The sequence below is a fragment of the Arachis hypogaea genome, chromosome 18 (genome assembly GCF_003086295.3).
Source record: "Arachis hypogaea cultivar Tifrunner chromosome 18, arahy.Tifrunner.gnm2.J5K5, whole genome shotgun sequence".
NCBI classification, from domain to species: Eukaryota; Viridiplantae; Streptophyta; class Magnoliopsida; order Fabales; family Fabaceae; genus Arachis; species Arachis hypogaea.
Genome location: NC_092053.1, coordinates 23,921,060 through 23,943,322, shown reverse-complemented (window position 1 = coordinate 23,943,322; position 22,263 = coordinate 23,921,060). Strand labels below are relative to the sequence as shown.

Sequence of the window (22,263 nt, the reverse complement as noted above, 5' to 3'; positions counted from 1 at the left end):
AAACGGGTAAACAAACACTCATATATAAAGAAAAAGTGAGGGTCAGAGTCGACAATCCTCCCACAACAAACTCGGTCCTCAGGATCTGGGGCCACTAATTCATACTTGGGCTCATCCGTGCCAAGGCTATAGATTCTATGGTGCTTCCTAAATTCAGTTATTAAAACATCATCTACTATTGGGTGCTCAGACAAGACAGAGGAATCTACCCATCTTAACAAGGCTTCAGGGACACGGGAAGACATTTTTTATAAAGAAGAAAATGTACGAAAAAAAGATAACACCTACATTACGGAAAAAGAAGTCATCAAAAGAGAGCACACAGTAAAAGCAGTTCCTTTCAAAAAAACAAATGCAACCAACAACCACAGGGGAAACAATTTTTGTAAAATGAAAAACAAAAATCCTAAAGCTTCTCACTACAAATAAAAGAACATTAAAGACATATCCCTCTAGCGCACAGTACACCAAATAGAAATAAAGAAAGTACTGAGTAAACAGCGAAGGAGGACGAGGTAAAAAAAGAACTAACCTTCTTTGTAGAATCAAAGAGAAGCAGTCCCAGTGGAAGAAAGAAAAATGTTGTGCAACAAGCGGAAGACTGAAAGGTTCGAGTAAAGAAAGGGTAAGAACAAAAGTTTCGAAGAGAAGACGAAAGAAAATGAAAAGAGAGAAGGGAAAGGCATTTATAAGGTGCTAGGGGCATTATTGTCAAATAACCTCCTCATTAAGAAAGCGCACCGTTACCAATGTAACCGCCCTCCACTCATAAATGTGAAAAGCCAAAGCGACGCGACAGTTCATGGTTTAAAATCATGCTTATTCAGAAATCGAAATCACATCGATTTCAGACGTGATGGTAAGAAGCCAACTCGACTATTTCCGAGTTCAATACCCGAATCCAACTCACAAACAAAGAGATCGGACTCGAGTAGGAGTACTGTTCATACCCTGACCCAAATAATAAGCCAGGCCCAAATTAAGCTAAGAGGCCCAATCCTAAAGAGTGGCCCTCACCGCCTATCCGACCTCCTCAAAGAGGTCGGAGTCAACACCAACAAGCAGTCAGCACTTATCCAAGTGAATAACTGTTTCCTAAAATCTCTCACCTACTTCTAGAAGAGATATCCTAACAAACCCTAAGATAAAGGGACGGTTATCCACCATCAAAAGTGGAATTACTCCAACGGTGGTTATTGACTCTTCACCTATAAATACCCTGACACACTCAGGTAAACTTAAGTTTCAATATTCTCTAAACCTGTTTAGCTCCTTGCTGACTTAGGCATTGGAGTGTCTTTGCAGGTACCACCCCCCATTCTTTCAAACACATAACTCGGACGGCAGCTCTGGGACGTAAGACAAGTCAGAAACCACCTTCCACAGACGCTTGGGCCTTCCATTTGAGCACCACCTTCCACAAACACTTGGGCCTTCCATTTGAGCCCAATCACCTTTTTTCAGGTTACCCACGTAACAACAACTAATTTAAGAGGTTATTGTATTATGAAGACCATTATTATATACCTAAACTTCTATGATATTGAAACTAAATAAATTTAGAAAATATTTTTAATTGAAAAAAAAAATCTATTTTTTTGGCATAATTGCTAACCATAGTAGCACAAACAGCTTTAATTGTAAGTCTAATTTGTGCAACACTATAACTAGTGAATTCAAAAATTTTTTGAAACATAAACAGAATACTTGAATTTAACAAGATATTTATTCTTCAAGAATTGCAATGTATTAAGAGTTTAATATTAGAATTTTGTAAATCATTTATATTGATTTTATAGTTGACCAAAACTTACAAATTTAACTTTATAGATGACCTGGTTTTCGCATTGCATCCAAGTCCCAAAGTGATGGCTTTATAAGCATTCGCAAAAATATTCTGACAAACACTACAAGGATATTGGTAATAGTGACCCATCAAGAAGCATGAGTAGACATGGCAATTTTCAAGAACCAGAGTATAATCCAGAACCAGAAGGTATAAGGGATGAAGAGATGGAAGAGTTTCTTCATACGAGGTATTACTACTTTCTCTTGTATTCTGATGTGTCATTTACACTTGTCTTCATTTTTGTTTAAGAAACATTAGTTTGGTGCAGAAAAAAGCGAGGCAGAGGTGGCATCGGTCCCAGAATAGATGAGACTGGGCCTTACCTTCCGCCCCATCCAGATGGGGAAGCTAGTCCTACACCGGATGCAAGGGAGAGCCGTCTTATTTATGGTCGAGAGGCCGTCATCAGGGAAGTCGAATGAATCTTCAGAAGAGGAGCTTCACGATAAAAGGCTGAAAAAGCGAAGAAAGTCTCACTCTGGCAACTCAGACAAGGAGCACTCTAACTCTAAGAAGCACAGGTCCAAAGAAAAATCAAAGCACAAGAAAAAGGAGAAAAAAAGAAAACAGCGTCACTAAGAACTTTTGTGGAATTTGATATTCACTGTAGGTAACTTACGAATATTTGGAAAACTAACATTTTTACTTTGTACATATATTGCGTAAGATCAAAGGTGTAGGTAAAATTATCATATACAAGTGTTACTTTCAGAGTTAATCAATACCATTCTCCTAAAGAGCGATAAAACGAGTGTCATCATTGCATTTCTAAATTAATGTCTTCGTCGTTGATGAAGGATTTTCTCCGCACCACCGGTGGTACGGCAGTCATCGACGGCGGACTTGCGACGGAGCTGGAGCGTAAGGGCGCCGACCTCAACGATCCTCTTTGGAGCGCCAAATGCCTCCTTTCCTCCCCTCACCTCATTCGCGAGGTAGTCTTCATTTCAATTTGGATTCTTTAGGGTTTCTTCATTGTCTCTCTGATAAAGTGTATCATCAAAATATTACTAATCCATGTGTGTGAAATATATGTATAGTTTTATTTATTTTATTTTATTCTTTTACGTTGCATTTTACAAATTGTGATATTGGGATTGAATGAACCTGGAGTTGCTTCGTTATATTATTGTAAAATTGATATCGTGATTGGCTTGTTGGGTTGAATAGGTGCACCTTGATTACCTTGAAAATGGTGCAGATATTATAATCACAGCATCTTATCAGGTCAGAATTCCATTTTACTAAGGATGAGATATGGATTTTTATTTCTTTGTTTCTTGCTATGGCTGAAGTTGAGTGTGTGTGTGTGTTTTTTTTTTCTTTTCTGCACGCGCGGCGTAGGCCACTATTCAAGGCTTTAAAGCAAAAGGCCTTTCTGACAAAGAAAGTGAAGACTTGATCAGAAGAAGTGTTGAAATTGCTCGGGAGGCTAGAGATGTGTACTATGAAAGATGTGCTGCATGCTCTTCGGGTATCGATGCTGATGGTAGAATCTTCAAGAAACGCCCTATTCTAATCGCAGGTTCAGTGGGGAGCTATGGAGCTTATTTGGCTGATGGGTCAGAGTACAGGTGAGATCTTCAAAGGACTAATATCAAGTATTTAAGAATCAGCTGTAATTGTTGTTTACTTGTGGTGTTTGTTATATTTTGTTTTGTGTAGCCAGTTAATTGATCAACATAGTTAATGATATTCTAGATATAATGATATTCCAACGTTGCTTGTTCATCTTGGTGTCCCAGTTTAATCTCTTGGTTTTTGAAAGGGGAAAGTTTGTGAGGTTGTGCGAAATGAGTTTATATGTCAATTTTGCATGCATATATAGTTTTGAGTTTTTTCTGCATATAAACATTACAAATATTGAAGTTTGTTATATTTTCATGGTAATCTCAGCAATATTTTCATATTTTGTTCCTAACAGTGGGGATTATGGTGATGCTATAACCTTGAAATGTCTCAAAGATTTTCATCGGAGAAGAGTTCAAATTTTAGCAGATTCTGGTGCTGATCTCCTCGCATTTGAAACAGTGCCAAATAAGCTTGAAGCTAAGGTATTTAAATGGTTTAGTCATTCTTATTGCTAAAATCTTATTATTCTTGATAAGTGAAAGAGTGTCTCTGTTACGATAGTTTAACTCAACTTTGCTGATTTGCTTTTATTCAGTGTTACCTTGAGTTACCAAAACCATTGATATATGAACAGAGGAATTGAAATTGTTTGTATAGAATTTCTGCTATATGTTCAGATGTTTAGATCAGCACTCTAAGTCCTGTAGAGACTTGTTGCAACTCGAGTTATACTTTCTCTATTATATAGATATAGTCATATAGATATAAAGCCTCATTGTCAATCACTTGCCTAAATAAGTAAATGTTTTCTTTGAACTGCAACCAGTAGTAGACCTAGTAGGCTGTCATACAATGTTATCACTTGCCAGGATAAGGGAAAGGAAAAATCAACTGCTGGTGATATTTCCACTAGTATATAGGTGCAGCTACCTCATAATCAAGGCTTTTGTTCTTCCATTTCTATCTTCTCAGTTGATATGATCTTTCTGTTCCTTAACTACCGTTCCCAACTTATTTTGGCCTTTAAACTTACATTCTTGAAGAAGGAAGCATTACATTTCTATCCTAGTGTTTCTATTCCCTTTTTGAATGAGTAAATTGCTAGTCAAGTAACTTCATATGATGAGGAAAACACTAGGACATATTGAATCAACTGATTTTCTACAGCAGAAAGTATCTAAGGACTGATGGCTAATGGGAAATAATACACTTGAACCTTTAAAATTTGCAAAACTCCACTAGTACACATAGAGTATTCAGTTTAGCCCTTAACTCTTGAGTCTCCCTAACTATATTATTATTCATTGACCAAGCAGGCTTATTCAGAGCTTCTAAAAGAAGAGGACATAAGTATTCCAGCATGGTTTTGTTTTAACTCCAAGGATGGAATTAATGTTGTTAGTGGTGATTCTTTGGAGGAGTGCATTTCTATTGCTGAATCATGCAGCAAGGTTGTTGCTGTTGGGATCAACTGTACCCCGCCCAGATTTATACATGACCTGATAGTATATGTTAAGCAGGTAGAACCTCATGTTCTCGCTTTTCCGACTGACTATGATGTGTGCTGGTTCGGTCGATGCCTGATGGACTTAAACTTTTCTTATTTTAAGTGTAAACATCTACCTTGCCTGGTTTTTTTCCATTTTATGAACCATATGGATGGATAATAAGCACTATCTGTATAGATTCAGTAGCTGCATAATATGTTCAATTGCTGCTTTTTTTCGGGAAACAAAAATGAAGATCACTTGTATGCATGGAGACTTCTTTAGCTATAGAACTTAACCCATATGCTGGCACACTTTTCATATTCATGTACAACAATTTGTTCTCAAAATAACAGTTTATTTCCTTGCCTTGATGTGTTACTTCCATGTAAGAAACTATGCTTGATGCCATTGACTTATGACTGTTATGGGGCATCTATCTTTGTGGAACACTTATCCTTGATTTGTGTATAATTTCTTTAGGTGACTACAAAACCAATTGTTATATATCCAAACAGCGGGGAAACTTACGATGGTATCCAAAAGAAGTGGGTGGTAAGTTCATTTCATCCGTTGGGTTTGTTTCTTATTATTGTTTTTTCAAGTTATAGGAAGAGGATTCCTATGTTGCTACACAAATTTGTATTCTGAATTCCTTTTGAATAATGTAACACTGATGTTAGGTTGTTTTTGTTATAGAAAAATACAGGGGTTACAGATGAAGATTTTGTCACATATGTGAACAACTGGATTGAGTCAGGGGCTTCCCTTGTGGGTGGTTGTTGTAGAACAACCCCGGCTACTATCAAAGGGATATACACCACACTCTCAGTTAGTCGATCAGTGAATCTTGCAGAGGACTCTGAAGCATCTGATCAGAAAATCTTGCAAGAGAATGTCCGCTGAGGAGGCCAATGTGCAAACCAATCTGATTTTCATGTCAACAGTTAGTGAAATGGGAAAATGAGACACCACATATGGCTTGGTTAATTTGAGATTCCATCATGGTCATGAAGTTTGGATCATATACTTTTTTAGGAGGTAGCAACCCAACAGTGGCTGTTTCTCAAGATTTTGTTAGATAATGGATTTTTTAAATTTCTTTCTATAAATACTATGATTTTGTCAAATGGAAAAATGGTTAGTAATTAACATGAGGTGCAAGTAGGTTGGAGAATTATGTACTGATTATACTATTTTGAGAACTATCTCCCAATGAAGTTAAAAATGGTTGCCTATGTAGTGTTTTATTTTATTATTTTGTTTTCTTTTTATCGCTCTTTAGGAGAATGGTATTGATTAACTCTTGAAAGTAACACAGGAAAAAGAAGGGTGAGAAATATAGTTTTAGTTCTATAAATATTGTCACTATTTTTCTATACAAATAACTTTTTATAAAATTGTCATTAAAAAATAAAAACTGAAATAAATACGTAAAAAAGAAATGATACAGATGCGTAGAATTCACACAATTCTAACCATAATCAAATAAAATACATCTGATTTTCCCACTTTCAAAAAAACAATTTATTTCGTTTTAATGTTGTTTTAGTTTTGCTTTTGGAAATAACGATTTTTTAATTTAACTAAGAAAATTTCTATAGAGAGTTAAATATTTTGTGTTCAATATGAGATCCGCGCAAAGTAGCTTGCTAGTTTCAACGAAAAGAATGAAATTTGGATGGATATTATGATGTTAAATCTGATTGGATTTCATGAGATAAAATTTCCACAAACCTCTACATGAATTTCATTTGTCAATACTTTGCCAACTAAAAGTTGCTGTAACTTTTTGTAGGCATAGATCTCATCCATGCTTGCCAAATTGCATTTACCTAGCTTACTACTATTCAACTTTACTACTATTCAATTTGTATATGATAAATTTACCCCACACCTTTGATCTTACGCAATATATGTACAAAGTAAAAATGTTAGTTTTGCAAATATTCTTAAGTTACCTACAGTGAATATCAAATTCCACAAAAGTTCTTAGTGACGGTGTTTTCTTTTTTTCTCCTTTTTCTTGTGCTTTGATTTTTCTTTGGACCTATCCTTCTTAGAGTTAGAGTGCTCCTTGTCTGAGTTGCCAGAGTGAGACTTTCTTCGCTTTTTCAGCCTTTTATCGTGAAGCTCCTCTTCTGAAGATTCATTCGACTTCCCTGATGACGGCCTCTCAAGACCATAAATAAGACGGTGCTCCCTTGCATCCGGTGTAGGACTAGCTTCCCTATCTGGATGAGGCGGAAGGTAAGGCCCAGTCTCATCCATTCTGGGACCGATGCCACCTCTGCCTCGCTTTTTCCTGCACCAAACTAATGTTTCTTAAACAAAAATGAAGACAAGTGTAAATGACACATCAGAATACAAGGTAGTAATACCTCGTATGAAGAAACTCTTCCATCTCTTCATCCCTTATACCTTCTGGTTCTGGATTATACTCTGGTTCTTGAAAATTGCCATGTCTACTCATGCTTCTTGATGGGTCATTATTACTAATATCCTTGTAGTGTTTGTCAGAACTTCCTTTATCTTTTGATCCACACTTATCCCATTTTCTTTTACTTGAACATGAAGAAGAGGCATTCAAGCTATTATCAAAAGCAGCATATCTTCTAGGGCTTCCTGATGAGTCACGATCCGTGTGGCTTTTGTAACCACTGCTTTTATCTTTCGTGGTGCCTTTAGCCTGTTTATCAAGTTCCAATTCTTTCTGTCGCACTCGCCACATCTCATTCACTTCCACAGCTCGATTTGCTGATATGAAAAAAAAATAATAAACAATTGACATAAATTATAGCACAAACACAGACATCAATGGTGCTCATGTAAAACACTGCACAGACAAGAGGGGAATGGCCATTTTATTATCTAGACCCTCAATAAATGAAGTTTCAACATGGTTAAATGCATTAACAACAAAGCTGTATTGATACAACAGAAATTAAGCCTTATCCCACATGATGGGGTTGGCATACCATAATGTTCTATACCTAAGAAATATCCATAGATAATAAGGAACACAGTCATCAATATCAAATGTCACTGTATCATGGCTGATCTCAAAACTGCCATAGGTGATATGGAGGTTAGAGGAATGTAGGATGATCAGGATTTTGACAAAGGCATATATATATATATATAGAGAGAGAGAGAGAGAGAGAGAGATCATTTGTACCAAGTTTTGTAAATATACATCAATAAGACTATATTGTAACAATCCATAGGCATGTGTGTTTTAAATTTTTATATTATTGCCAATTTTTATCTATAAAAAGGTATATCAAATGACTCTGAATTGAGATGAAATTTTCATATACATGATCTATAATATATAAGCTTCTAATCCGATGATAGCTTTTATAAAAAAGTAGTCCAATAAAAGTTATTTAATTGTGTAACATTAAGTTAAACTTAGATAAATAGATAAACTTTCTACTACAAACAGGAAAAGTCCCACTGGATCAGATATACAGACATTCTTTCATGCATAATAATATAACTTCCTTGAAAGAACAGACCTTAAACATAAGATAATCTAGAACAAAAATAACCAAGTTCTATCTAAAATTTGTGACTAAGAAACAACCTTGTTGTACCCCACGTACAGTAGCAGTGAGGAAACGTGAATTTGGCCGAGTCCTTACATTAGGCTTATGAAGATAAGCCAGAACACCTTCCTGTTCAGACTGTCGCCGCAATTCAGCTGCTTCCCTCATAAGCATAGCAGCTAATCTGTTTTCAGTCTCCAAATCCATCTGTGCAGCTGGTCATATGACCCAAAAACAAAAGAGAGGAAACCATTGGTGAGACATAATTGAATGAATAACAATGAAAACAAATAACTATGAATCAACTTGGAGGTTATTGCAGGTGGCAGCTCATGGTGGCGAGCCAAAAATCCGCCATAGAATATAGCTTATGATGTCGCGGGAAATGGTGGATTACCTAAAAAATACACGTATAGGCGAAAAAAATTGCAGAAAAATTAGACATGTAATAAGTTATAAAATCTAATCAATCTAAGCAATTTTCTACTAATAAGCAGTGTTCTGAAAACCGGACCGGTCATTAAACCGTTTTAACCACTGGTTTACTGGTTTATTGGTTCAACCGGTCTAACTGATGGTTCAACCGAAAAAACCGTTTTAGAATAAAATAATAAATAAATTACAAAGGACCAAAGATGAGGGTACTACAAGAACTCCTATTAGATGCAACAGCATTCAACATTATCACATGTTCTCACACACACATACAAAGCCTTAACTCAAAGACAACCATAGCAAGTGACTTGGAAAGAAAATGTAAACACCGAAACAATCACAAGCATACACAACATGTGAATATTTTTATAGCAAACATAATAATAAAATAACTCTTCTAATGCGTCTCCGAAAATATCCCAAATCAAGAAAACTACATAATCTGATCCACTTGATTCAGAAAGCTACATATATTAGAAAAATTAAGAATCAACTAAAAGAAAAAGAAAAGGAAGGCCTGATTGATTCGATTCAATTGCCTGAGACGAAGAATCAAACAGGGCTGAGAAGCTGAGAGTTTAAATGTTAAACCTCAATATTCAAATAACATGACTCCATTATTGTTATTATTACACCCTTCTAATGTCACAAACTCAATATATATTATAGTCCGTTGACACTTGTGCATTCACAACTTGGCCTCATCATTCTGATTCATACCTTAAGTAGAAGAAAAAGTCCCAATCAGCTTTCGTTACAATTTTATCCAGAGAGTTGGGGTTTTAGTTCGGAGTTCATGCGATGATGATGACAAGAGGGATGAATCCGTGAATCAGTAACATAGGCAGTGCAAATTTTAACAAAGCTCATCACAATGATTAACAACAACAAAAAGCACTGAAGGAACAGTGAATCAGTAATATAGGCAGTGCAAATTTTAACAAAGCTCATCACAATGATTAACAACAACAAAAAGCACCGAAAGAACAGTGAATCAGTAACATAGGCAGCGCAAATTTAAAATTTAAAAGTTATCAATTTAAAATTTATCATCAAATACAATCAGTGAGCAAAGCCAATCAATCAAGCACTGACTGAGCATTCTGTTCTGATTCTGTGACTGGGAAGCAACAAATTCAAGTTACAGCAAAAAATTTAACAAATCTTAGTAAAGTCCCGATTTACAGCAAAAAGGCAAATTTATTGATTACCAATTCAGCAACACGCAAAAATACAGGGAGAAGGGAAATCTGAAAAAGAGAGAACACTAAACCAAAACATTAACCAATCATCACAAAACACTAAAACCTTCACCCAGCAATTACAAACAAAGCCAGCAATTACAAACATTAGCACATTATAAAACATTCCAAAACACTAAACCTTCACCCAGCAAAACCAGCAACTACAAACAAAGCCATCAGTAAATTTGAACAAAAAAATTAAGAGCCATCAGCAACTAACAGAGCCCATCGAGCCATCAGTAACAGAGCAAAGAATTGAAAGCAACAGACTAACAGAGCCATCAAGCCATCAATAAATTTGAAAAAAGATTTGACCGCCATCAGCAACCAGCAAATACAAGACAGATCCATCAGCAGCAGGCAATTACAATTTACAAAACATTACAAGAAAAATGGAACAAAAATTGAACAACAATTTCAGAACTTCAAACGAAGAAGACCAAACATTCAGAAATTAAAAGGAAGAAGCGGAGGCGAAGAATGAAAGCAGGGCTACTAACCTGGGTTCCGTGCCGAGAAGATGAAAACGACGTGCCGAGCTACCTGGGGAAGAGGAAGATGAAACGACGTGCCAGCGAAGATGAAAACGACACGGGAAAGAGGAAGCAGCGGCAGCGCTGAGGACCTCAGGACGGCGGCGGCGATGAAGGGCTAGGGTTTTTCTTTGCTTCAGCGGTCTCCAGGGAGTGCACGAATCATTGGGGGAAGAAGAGAGAAGGGGGGGGGGGGGTTTTCATGAATGGTTCTGCTTGTTTTGGTTTTTTTGTTTCCAAATAAACGAAACGACGCCGTTTTATTTGAACCGGACTGGCCGGCCTGCTACCAGTCCGGTCTAACCGGCCGGTTTGACGATTTCCACCGGTTTTCTCGTCAGCAGCTATAAGTAGTAGATTGGACCGTTTTTATTGCCGGATCCTGATTGAACCGGTTGGTCCGGTCTGGTTTTTAGAACTATGCTCATAAGGCATGCAATTAATTCAGCAAATTCAATAGAAATTCAACAAATAAACATAACGTCAATACTTAACACTCCAAAATACATGTATACGCTCAATCAAAATAAGATAATAACTAAAAGAATGAAAATTGGAACCAACCACTCTTGGACGATAGAGCTAGTTAGTTGCCGAGCACACGAGAGAACAGCACAGCCTCTGCACGTTGGGTGGCCGACGCCAATGCCACCGCCACGAAAAGTAAAGATCGGAGAAGGCAGAAATGTTTTGATCTAGAACAAGATTTGATTGCGAAAGAGAGATGACACCCAGTAAGATTGACAAGGATGAGGGAAAATGAAATTTTATTTTTCTGAGAAAGTGAAACCCTAGTTTTGTACAAAAATTTTGGTAGAAATATAAATTTTTAAAAATTCGTTTTACCACTTTATATTAAAAATTTATATTTTTACCAAAATAGTTATTTAACACCCTAAAATATAGAAGCTACTATTACGTTTACTCGATAAATGACTAATGACCATCATTTTCGAACTTCAAATAGAAAAGATGCTTAAAGCCTCTTCAAATCTTCAGCTTTCGTTTTCTTTGATTTTGACTTAAGTATCTATCTATCTCGATACCTGTATCTGGCAACGAGTGTCATCATTGCATTTCTAAATTAATGTCTTCGTCGTTGATGAAGGATTTTCTCCGCACCACTGGTGGTACAGTAGTCATCGACGGCAGACTTGCGATGGAGCTGGAGCGTAAGGGCGCCGATCTCAACGATCCTCTTTGGAGCGCCAAATGCCTCCTTTCCTCCCCTCCCCTCATTCGCGAGGTACTCTTCATTTCAATTTGGATCCTTTAGGGTTTTTTCATTGTCTCTCTGATAAAGTGTATCATCAAAATATTACTAATCCATGTGTGTGAAATTTATGTATAGTTTTATTTATTTTATTTTATTCTTTTACGTTGCATTTTACAAATTGTGATATTGGGATTGAATGAACCTGGAGTTGCTTCGTTATATTACTGTAAAATTGATATCGTGATTGGCTTGCTGGGTTGAATAGGTGCACCTTGATTACCTGGAAAATGGTGCAGATATTATAATCACAGCATCTTATCAGGTCAGAATTCCATTTTGCTAAGGATGCGATATGGATTTTTATTTCTTTGTTTCTTGCTATGGCTGAAGTTGAGTGTGTGTGTGTGTGTTTTTTTTTTCTTTTGTGCACGCGCCGCGTAGGCCACTATTCAAGGCTTTAAAGCAAAAGGCATTTCTGACAAAGAAAGTGAAGACTTGATCAGAAAAAGTGTTGAAATTGCTCGGGAGGCCAGAGATGTGTACCATGAAAGATGTGCTGCATGCTCTTCGGCTATCGATGTTGATGGTAGAATCTTCAATAAATGCCCTATTCTAATCGCAGGTTCAGTGGGGGAGCTATGGAGCTTATTTGGCTGATGGGTCAAAGTACAGGTGAGATCTTCAAAGGACTAATATCAAGTATTTAAGAATCAGCTGTAATTATTGTTTATTTGTGGTGTTTGTTATATTTTCTTTTGTGTAGCTAGTTAATTGATCCACATAGTTAATGATATTCTAGATATGATGATATTCCAACCTTGCTTGTTCATCTTAGTGTCCCATTTTAATTTCTTGGTTTTTGAAAGGAAAGTTTGTGAGGTTGTGCAAAATGAGTTTATATGTCAATTTTGCATACATATATAGTTTTGAGCTTTTTCTGCATATAAACATTACAAGTAGTACCTCAAGTGAATGAGGGTCTATCTCACGAGGATTGATGGACTAAGCAACAATGGTTATGTGTTTTATTTAGTTAGACTAACAGAAAATGATGTTTTGAGAGTTCAAACGTATTAACAGTAAATTCAAAAAATCAAAAAAGCAAGCAGTAAACAAGTAGTGAATAATATATGGAGAAACAGTTAAGGCTTCAGAGTTATCTATTTTCTGGATTGACTTTTCTTACTAACTATTTTAATCATGCAAGATTCAATTCATGACAAACCATATGTGACTAAACCCTAATTCCTTAGACCTTTTTAGTCTCCTCTAAAATTCATCAACCGCCAATTCCTTGGTCACTTAATTCCAATTAGATGGTGAAGTTCAATTCTAGTTTATACGCCACAAAAACCCTAATTACCCAAATATAAGAGGATTATATGTCACGTATCCCGTTAAGTCCAGATAATTAGAAATTTAGGAGAATATGTTTTCAAGCTGTTGTTCAAGTAAAGAGCTTTTCCAAGTTATACAAGAACTCAAATAGAACAAGGGTCATACTTCCGTTCCACCCAAATTCATAAGATAAAGAACGAAAACAATTCTTGAATTATAAATCAGTACATGAATTAAAATAGAAAAATAATAGTATGAATCCATACAATAGACAAAGCTCATAACCTTAACAATGGAGGTTTAGTTGCTCATGGTTCAGAGAGAAAACTAGGATTCTGAAAAACTGTAAAGTGCGGAATGAGGAAGAGAAGAAGAGAAAGCCCGAAGGGCTGATTCTTTTTCCCTTTTATATCTAATCTTAATTAATGTAAATTATAATTTCTAAAACTAAATAATATCTTTTCCTATTTTAAAATAAAAATTAAGCTTAATCAGAATAAATAGGAGATTGCGTGCTGGGTTTGAGGAGAGCTGGGGACCACTTGAATCATTAATAACTCACGCCCAACTTGAGAGTGAGCTGCGCCTTACTTGAACATTGTTGCGCCTTACTTGGAATGTGGGCAACAAAGAATGGCATGGAAGGCTTGACATTGGTGCCTTACTTGAGGGAATCATGCACCTTACTTGAAGTGTGGTCCCTCCTTGTGTGTTGTGCCTAACTTGGAGGAAGTTGTGCCTTACTTGAAGTGAATGAACATTACTGGCGTGTTATTGTTGTGCATTGTACCTAACTTGAGTTAGGCACAGCCTAGGCAGAACTTCTTGGACGCTTCTCTTTCATCCTGGCACCTAACTTGAGAAATCTCAAGTTAGGCGCAACCTTGGCAGCCTTGGTCAATGGAGTATAGTTTATCTTGGCGCCTAACTTGAGAATTCTCAAGTTAGGTGCTACCCTTGCTGACTTGGTGGAGAAGAAGTATAAACTATTATACATTGTTGGAAAGCTCACAAAGTTAGCTTTCCAACTCCACTAGAATCATGTCCATCGGACTTTTGTAGCTCAAGATATTCAGGTTTGAGAGCAGAGAGGTCAGGGTTGACAGCATCATTCGCCTTCTTCTCTTTTTCTGCGGAAACTCCATCAAATCCAGCCGAATGCTACCTAAAATAAACAGAATTGTACACGATTCAAAGTAGCATCTATAGTGGCTAAAAGATAATTAATTCTTGATTAAACTCAATAAATTGAATGCAAATTCACTAGGAAAAGATAGGAAAGATGCTTACGCATCAGTGTCCTACGGAATTCAAGACTTATCTACTTAAACTTAACTTTACCACCGAACCAATCCACCTTTCCTCTGCTCCTCCATCACCAATGATTTAGCAGAGACAAACAACCAAACAATTTCAAGCACAAGTAGAAAACTGGTAGTGCAGGTAGCAAATATAACAATTAGCATATTATATATTCAGTTAGGCAATCCCAAGTAATGCATATCAGACAAAACAAACAGAATGCACATGATGTATGCCTGTCCTATGGCTGATGAGGCTCATCTGTCGGTTATCCAACTAACCCGACAAGTTCGAAAACCTTAGACTGTCCCTCGTTGCGCATAGATTTCTCATTCATTCATCATTTATACAATCATTCATTCATTTATATCTCACTCAATGGGTGATATCCATTCCCGGGAATTTATACGTGCCTGGTCACCCTTACGACATAGGGTCAACAAAGTATCGAGTTTCAACCTGGAACACGTGGTGGCAAGCCACGGTTCTGTTACCCAGGGAAACTCGTATCTCAGATATCATTAAATTCATAGGCCGCATAATATTCAAACCATTCACATTCATCATATACTCATTCATCTTAGCCATAGCAACATGTATTTATTTAACTTTCACATCATCTTCTTATAATTCATCACATTTACCCTTTTCTTCATCCCCAACTTACCTTAATTTCCTAGCTTCAACTAATTACTAAGCTTACTAGTAAGATCTAGGGTTAAAAGGATAAAAATAGAGGCTTAGAGGTTCGAAACCATGTTTGAATCATAAAAATACAAGTGATGGAAAAACAGAGTGTGTGCGGACGCACACAAGTGTACGTGCGCACAATTTATGAAAAGCAGAGCGTGTGCGTGCGCCTCACCTATGCGAGCGCCATCAGCATAAAGCGTACCCCAGTGCGTGCGTGCGCACCATGGCGTGCATACGCACATTTTCTGTAAAACACCAGGTGTGCATGCGCACAAAGGCGTGTGTACGCACAAGTGAAGTTGTTGCTACTACTGGGTGCGTGCGCACATCAGTGTGCGTAGGCACACACCAGAAATCCTGATTCTGCTGCACTTTAAAAATTTTCAGTTTTTTGCACAAGATTTCCAGCATCCATAACTTCCTCTACAGAATTCGGTTTTCCATAAAATTTATACTGTTCTCAAGCTTATCAAACCTTCTTTGATTTAAAACAAATCACATCTTCATCCAAAATTAGAGATTCAAGTTATGGACTACCGAAGTTCATTAAAAATAAGTTTTTTTTCCAAAAATTACCAAACCTCTATTTTTACCAAAACCTTATTCCATACCTGAACATTTCACAACCAAAGCACTACCAATATTCAACTCCATACCTTCCATTCAGTTTACTACACACAACATCCAATATTCTCAATCATTCAATAATTTCCTGCATATACACATACACCTTCACAATTCCTCAACCCAAATCAATGACAAATATACTCATGTATATACATAGTTCCCTTGTCACACATACCAACATATACACTTAACCCCTTTTATTCAACAATTACCAACAATAAATACTCCACACCACTCTCATGAATGACCCAATATTTACATCAAGAGTTGCTAATTTATATCAAATACACTAAGTCAACTTCCATCAAACTCAATTGAATTCATCATCAAATACCAACACCACACTTTCAACAAAATCATCAATCACTATTCATTCTCAATATCATTTAATAAATCCATCAAAGTTACTAAACATCAACATAATTACATGTTTCAACTTATCCTAGGGTCGTCTAGCCTAAATTTTCATAGGGCATTATATATTAAATACGTAAAACCTAAACCATACCTTGGCCGATTTCTGCGTTAGTCCAAGGCAACACTTAAGCCATACACACAGCCCCACAACTCAAAAAACCACCAAGACCTTGGCGTCAATCCTTCACCAAGCCTTCAAATGTCCACAATTCAATCCCAAAACTTGTAATCTTGTATACACACACCTAGTTCACACCTATTATGCATATATGATTCAAAATTCAGAATTTACATACTCAAAACCAAAAATTTGGCCAAGGCAAGAAACCTCACCGTACACACAGACCAAGAGAGCCAAAGCCAACAAGCTCCACAAGCTAATTTGAACATAGAGAATCAAAATTAACAAATTCTCAACCTGGGCACACATAATTTTCGAAAATTGAGGGGAAGGAGAGGCTGGAGTGCTAGAGTGACTTACTAAAGAAATTGTTCCGATAGAATTGTACAGCTCGACGCGCTGGACGCGTAGCCGCAAACGGTGCAGCGATCGGAGCTCGGATGAGGAAGTTATAGTGGTTTGAGTATATGAATGAGGGTTAGGTTTGCTCTTGTTCTTCTCCCTCCATGAAATGTTTCCCAGCGTAAATGATGAAGAAGAAGGGAAATAAGAAGCTGTGTCTTCTTTAATGGGTTGGGTTCGGTTGGGCCCATTTTGGGTCCGGTTCAACCGGTTCAGTCTGTTCGGCCTAATCTTGGGCTAAATTCTTTGAAATTGGTGTCAAAATTCTTATTTTGAAGAGCTCTATCCTATTTTAATATTAGATTTATATTTCTAATTTTTCTAATTAAAATTTGATTTACTAACTAATTATTTAATAATTTTAGCAGGGTTTACAACGGGAGAGCTCCTGCATCTGCAGCTTCAAATCAATGCCATTCTCGGGGTCGATGACTCGACTGGTGGTAGAGGCGGACGATGGACTTAATGTGGAGGTACAGAGGCTACTGGCGAAGAATGACCCTAGGCCATATATGCGGTTCTTGTACAACACTGAGGCGATCTTGCGCTAAACCGCATCGGGATCGACGACTGAAACAACAAAGCCATCGGCGTCCTCCCCACTTTGCTGAGCTTGCTATGTCCGGCCTCTAGTCTCTGCGTATAGGACTCTGTGTAACAAATGTTATAATGATTAGTACGATAGCTATACAGTTAATCTCTAATTTTATATCACAAGATCAGATGTTTACTTATATAATGATCCTAAGACCGCCGTTTAGCAAATCTCTCTTTGTTCTCCTTCAAAGTGTGGGTGTACTTGAACGTTTCCGCAATGTTACATCGCAATCCAACGACTTCGTCTACACATATTGTATTGAAATAATATGATTAGGATCACCAATAACGATATATATTTAAAAGAATATAACTATGTTAATAACCATTAAAATGACTACATACCAGCCTGGCCTTAGTCTTCATGAAGGTTGTTGAGCTGCCAGTATACTTGGATGACCTGGCCGATGCGCTATTAGCTCTGTTTGTGAGACGTTGATGCCTGAACCCTTCATCGATATTTCAGTAAACTAATAGAGCCTTCTTGATTTTCGGGCAGAGTCAGGTTGTGAGGTGGTCCCGCCCTTCATGAACATCCTCCAACATCTGTTATAGCCGCCGTCCCATTCGATGGTCGTATATCTTCCTGATGGTAACATCATGCTCAAAGTCCCATATAAAGTGCAGTTGTACAAAGAAATTTTAAAATTAGTTAATCAAAATAGAAGATATAAATAAACTAGCTAAGAAGGTTTGAAACTAAAAAAAAAAAATTAATTACCACCCACTTCTGAAACCATCGCTCTCTGGTCTTAGAGGGGATCTTCTTTAGCTGGGCCACGGATAGTCGTACATCAGCTTGATAACGTTGGTCATTTCCTGAGAACATAAATTAAAACCTATCAACAATCCACAAACAAACTAATGTGGCAATATAAATTAAAACTTCAAAAGCAAATAACCATAATATATATAGAGATTGTTTTAGAAATTCTGGTAGAGTTACATCTATAACTGGAATGTGTCACAAATTCTATCCATCAACAATTAACTTAAACATCACCGAATGTCAACAATCAATGAACAACATGCAATAATCAAGAATCAACATCTATAAATCTACTAAACTAGAATTAATCATCAAAAACTTTCAGCAATTCAATAATCAAGAAATATGAAACACTTTTAGCAATTCAAAGATACAATCCTAAATCCACTAAAACTAGAATCAACTATCAAGAATCACTAATCACGATATATCAATAACTTTTAGTAGTTCAAACCTACAATGCTAAATCCACTAAACTAGAATCAATAGTCAAATACTTTCAGTATATAGAAGACTTAAAATGATACTTACTATGATCTGCCATTAGGACAAATTGTCAACCGTACAATGGGAGGTAGAAGAGGGGCATTAGTTGGCTCACTTTCGTGAGAGGATTCTGGGGTTGCGGTGTCCATCGCTGGAGGCGGCGTTGCCGTGGCATTGGGCTGCTAAGCGGATGGAGGCGGCGGCATCGCTGTAGACTGAGGGACGTAGTTGGGGTTATGGACCATGATGAGCGGCTGGTCCAATAAACTCGCAACTTGGGACGTCACTAGAGTAGTTGGAGTAGAGGGAGAGGATCCAGAATTCCTAGGAGTACCAGAAGAAGCCCTTACTCTACCACGACTATGACCATGACCAGTAGCCTAATCTGCAACATCTCTATTTGTTGTCATGTCTACAAAGAGCAAAACCAGTCATAACATAGTGAATCAACATAATTCAGATAATTTCAAACAACTCTAGCAACAATATTCAGTAATTCAGTTCAATAATCCAAAAGACTTTCCAAAGTTCAAATTCAACTTAATTAGTACGCCTAAGATGATTTCAAAACATTTGCGAGTTAAAAATAAGAAAAAATCAACAAGAAGCTCAATAATCACTTAGGCCATTCAAGAATTGATGTAATGTGATGGATTATGCAAAAAAAGAGTTTTAGAGTATGTGATGTGAGTGAAATTCAATTTTCAAATAACCTAATCATAGCAATTGTTCATAACACATATACTCAAAACTCAATTAATCGAGCAATCCATCATATCACACTAAACTTGGTAAATTAGAAACATTCACATTCACATCAATGCATAATAACACTAATCATATAAAAGCAAGCATTGTTTTTTAAAGATTGAACCAAAACTTCATTTAGAACTCTTTGAGACATATTATCGAACACTTGGCGTGCCAAATTAAGCAAACAAGCGAAAATCAATACCAAACATAAAACATACAATCCCAAATCCAAATCAACAAGCACCCCAGCAACAGTTAACACAAAACAAGCAACAATCAAGAAGAATCCAGCAATTCCAATAGCCATATCTCAGTGAAACCAGTTGTAACACAGCGAATCAACATAACCAGACAATCTAACCACTTTTAGCAATCTCAGAACCAAGTAATCTACACATAACCTATCTTAACAACCTAAAATCTATTAAAATAGAAAATTAAATATAACTAAACTAACTAAAACCAAACTAATGAACCAATACTGACTAAACAGAATTTGAAAAATAGAGTTTAACCAAAAACCTATGATGCAGGGTGATAAACCCCGATTTCGTGATTTATCTTGTGCTTATTTTGGGGATTTTATCACCATTTTTCCACATTTATTCAATTAAATAGCATGGTTTTGTAATTCTTCCTTGAATTGTGCTTAAATGCAAAAACATGCTTTTTAGGCCCTAAAATTGGTGATTTTAATTTACTTTAATTCCATTCGATGCCTTGATGTGTTTGTTGAGTAATTTCAGGATCATAAGGCAAGTATTGGATGGAAGAAGTGAGTAGAAAAGCATACAAAGGGGAGAATGCATGAAGAAACAAAGATTGGGAGTGCATCAAAGGACACGCGCGTGCACAAGGCGCGCACGCGCAAAAGAGATCTCGCCCATGGACGCGCACGCGTACATGCCGTTTCCGCGCGGATGGAGAAATTTTCGATCGACGCGCACGTGCACATGGCACGCACGCGCCAATACTCTTACATGGCCCACTTGAAGGCAAAACGCTGGGGGCGATTTCTGAGCTGCCCAGGCCCAAGTCCAACTTGTTTCTGAGTGTATTTCATGCAGAATTGAAGTCCAAGCAAAGGGGGAGCAATTAGTTTAGCCAACATGAGCCTTTAGTTAGTTTTCTAGAGAGAGAAGCTCCCTCTTCTCTCTAGAATTAGGTTAGGATTAGGGTAGATTATCTTAAATCCAAGTTCAATTACTTGATCTCATCTTGTCTCTTTTATAATTTCTCATTCTTACATCTTGGTTTTCTCAATTGTGATGTTAATTTCTCGTTTTGCTCTCTTTTGTGATGATGAACTCATGTTGGATTTGATTTATTTTTAATGTAATTTAGTGTTGATGTTCTTTTTATTGATGAATTGAGTTGTGATCTTACTTTTCTTGGACTTAATAGTTGTTAGATTTTGTTATTCTTGCAATTTATGATGCTTACTTTTATTACACTCTATGTGTTTGATGAAATGCTCTCTTTAATTTTTGAGTAGTTTTGTCAACTCTTGGCCTAAGCCAAGGGAATTGGGCAACCTTGAGTCATTGGGTATGATAGATTTGGTGATTTAAGAACCCATGGTGATTAATTTGACACCCACTGACGCTAACCCACTACTAAGTTAATTAGTAGGTAGGTTAGGACTTAAGGGTGGATGTGATCAAATCTATTTAACGTACTTCAAGCTTAGGAGTAAACGTTACGTACTTAAAGCTTTTAGGAAGTAGACTTAATAGGTTGGCCTCTCATGATTATCAATATTCGGTTTGTTGACAAGGATGGTGATCTCAACTACCCAAGTCTTAGCCAAGAGTTCTTTATCTTATTTCCTTTATTCACTTGCTAAATTTATTCTCTTGTCATCTCATGAACCAAAAAAAACCCCTTTTTACCCCTTCATAGCCAACAACTAAGCATTACATTGTTATCCTAGGGAGACGACCCAGAGTCCAAATACTTCGGTTAATTTTCATTGGGGTTAGTTATTTGTGACAACCAACCAAATTTTTGATTGGGAGGATTGTTTGTTGGTGTAGAACTATACTTGTAATGAGATTTCAATTGTGAAATTCTATACCAACACAAGAATTCGCTCGTCAAAATGGTGCCGTTGCCGGGGAACACAATGGTGCTATGTTATTGGCTATCGTATATATTGTGAATAACTTGAATTTTGGTTTGTTTGCTAGTTTTTACTAGTTAGGATTTTATCTTCTTTGTTTCTTATTGATTTTTTTATTTTTATTTTCTCTCTCACTATGAATTCTCATCCTTTTGGCTATGAGTGTAGTTCAAACTATGTTGTAGGAAATGAAAGCTCCAATGAGAATATGCATCAAGGGTTTGGAATTCAAGGATGGGAGGAACCTCAAGCTTATGAACAACCTTCATGGCAACAACCTCCTACGAACTCCTATGGGTATAATCCTGATCCTAATGTGTATCAATCCAATGTGTGTGATGACCCTCATTGTGGTTGTCAACCACAATCATCATATGCATGTGATCCTATTCCTCAATATAGCCACACACCATACTCACAAGCATCATATCACCATTCAACTCCATATGACCATAACTCACACACACCATATCAACCACCATTTGAATCACATCTAGAACAACCACCATCCCAATACCAATACTCCCAAGAACCACAAATTCTGCATACACCACCTCAAGAATTTCTCCAATATGAACCACCTTCCAACATTGACAATTTTTCCTCAAACACTGAACCCTATCTTTCACCACCACCTCCCGACGAAGCCTTCATATTAGAACTAAGAGATCTTGAATCTCGCATCTTAAGGATACAAAAGGAGGATGAAGCTAAGTTTAAGGAGCTAAGAGTAAGGGTAGCTAGCATGG

At 36.9% G+C, this 22,263-nt stretch overlaps 2 protein-coding genes, 1 long non-coding RNA gene and 1 pseudogene across 7 annotated transcripts; 3 read left to right on the top strand and 1 right to left on the bottom strand.

The window, feature by feature from the left end:
- Positions 1-1,844: 1,844 nt before the first annotated feature.
- Positions 1,845-2,400, top strand: LOC140181717 (uncharacterized). Its single transcript, XR_011876811.1, has 2 exons — positions 1,845-2,036; positions 2,118-2,400. It is a non-coding gene; the product is annotated as an uncharacterized lncRNA (long non-coding RNA).
- Positions 2,401-2,563: 163 nt separating this feature from the next.
- Positions 2,564-6,146, top strand: LOC112772454 (selenocysteine methyltransferase). The gene is made up of 7 exons (XM_025817401.3): positions 2,564-2,784; positions 3,020-3,076; positions 3,194-3,423; positions 3,774-3,903; positions 4,738-4,941; positions 5,392-5,463; positions 5,608-6,146. The coding sequence occupies exons 1-7, from the start codon at positions 2,626-2,628 to the stop codon at positions 5,812-5,814; spliced, it is 1,059 nt and encodes a 352-aa protein (XP_025673186.1). The 5' UTR covers positions 2,564-2,625; the 3' UTR covers positions 5,815-6,146.
- Positions 6,147-6,596: 450 nt separating this feature from the next.
- Positions 6,597-11,413, bottom strand: LOC112772455 (uncharacterized). 5 transcript variants are annotated; one of them, XM_072226083.1, is made up of 5 exons: positions 11,236-11,384; positions 10,639-11,089; positions 8,498-8,674; positions 7,290-7,665; positions 6,597-7,213 (listed from the first exon to the last, which is right to left on the bottom strand). In XM_072226083.1, exons 3-5 carry the CDS (start codon positions 8,664-8,666, stop codon positions 6,901-6,903), a joined length of 858 nt encoding a protein of 285 aa, XP_072082184.1. In that variant the 5' UTR covers positions 8,667-8,674; positions 10,639-11,089; positions 11,236-11,384; the 3' UTR covers positions 6,597-6,900. The 5 variants fall into 5 exon arrangements, with proteins under 5 accessions (XP_072082184.1, XP_072082185.1, XP_029151100.1 ...); XM_072226084.1 differs by lacking the exon at positions 10,639-11,089 and having other exon boundaries at positions 7,330-7,665; positions 11,236-11,413; XM_029295267.2 differs by having other exon boundaries at positions 7,330-7,665; positions 10,639-11,406.
- Positions 11,414-11,614: 201 nt separating this feature from the next.
- On the top strand, positions 11,615-12,779 carry LOC112772456 (selenocysteine methyltransferase-like; annotated as a pseudogene).
- The last annotated feature ends 9,484 nt before the right edge of the window (positions 12,780-22,263 follow it).

What these genes read in the sequence shown, in the direction of transcription:
- LOC112772455 (XM_072226083.1), bottom strand. Translation starts at nt 8,666, where the DNA reads ATGGATTTGGAGACTGAAAACAGATTAGCTGCTATGCTTATGAGGGAA. An exon ending in TGTACGTGGGGTACAACAAG is followed by an intron (nt 7,666 to 8,497) that starts GTTGTTTCTTAG and finishes TTTTCATATCAG; the next exon opens with CAAATCGAGCTGTGGAAGTG. An exon ending in GAAGAGTTTCTTCATACGAG is followed by an intron (nt 7,214 to 7,289) that starts GTATTACTACCT and finishes AGTTTGGTGCAG; the next exon opens with GAAAAAGCGAGGCAGAGGTG.
- LOC112772454 (XM_025817401.3), top strand. Translation starts at nt 2,626, where the DNA reads ATGTCTTCGTCGTTGATGAAGGATTTTCTCCGCACCACCGGTGGTACG. An exon ending in CAAATAAGCTTGAAGCTAAG is followed by an intron (nt 3,904 to 4,737) that starts GTATTTAAATGG and finishes TTGACCAAGCAG; the next exon opens with GCTTATTCAGAGCTTCTAAA. An exon ending in TGATAGTATATGTTAAGCAG is followed by an intron (nt 4,942 to 5,391) that starts GTAGAACCTCAT and finishes TAATTTCTTTAG; the next exon opens with GTGACTACAAAACCAATTGT.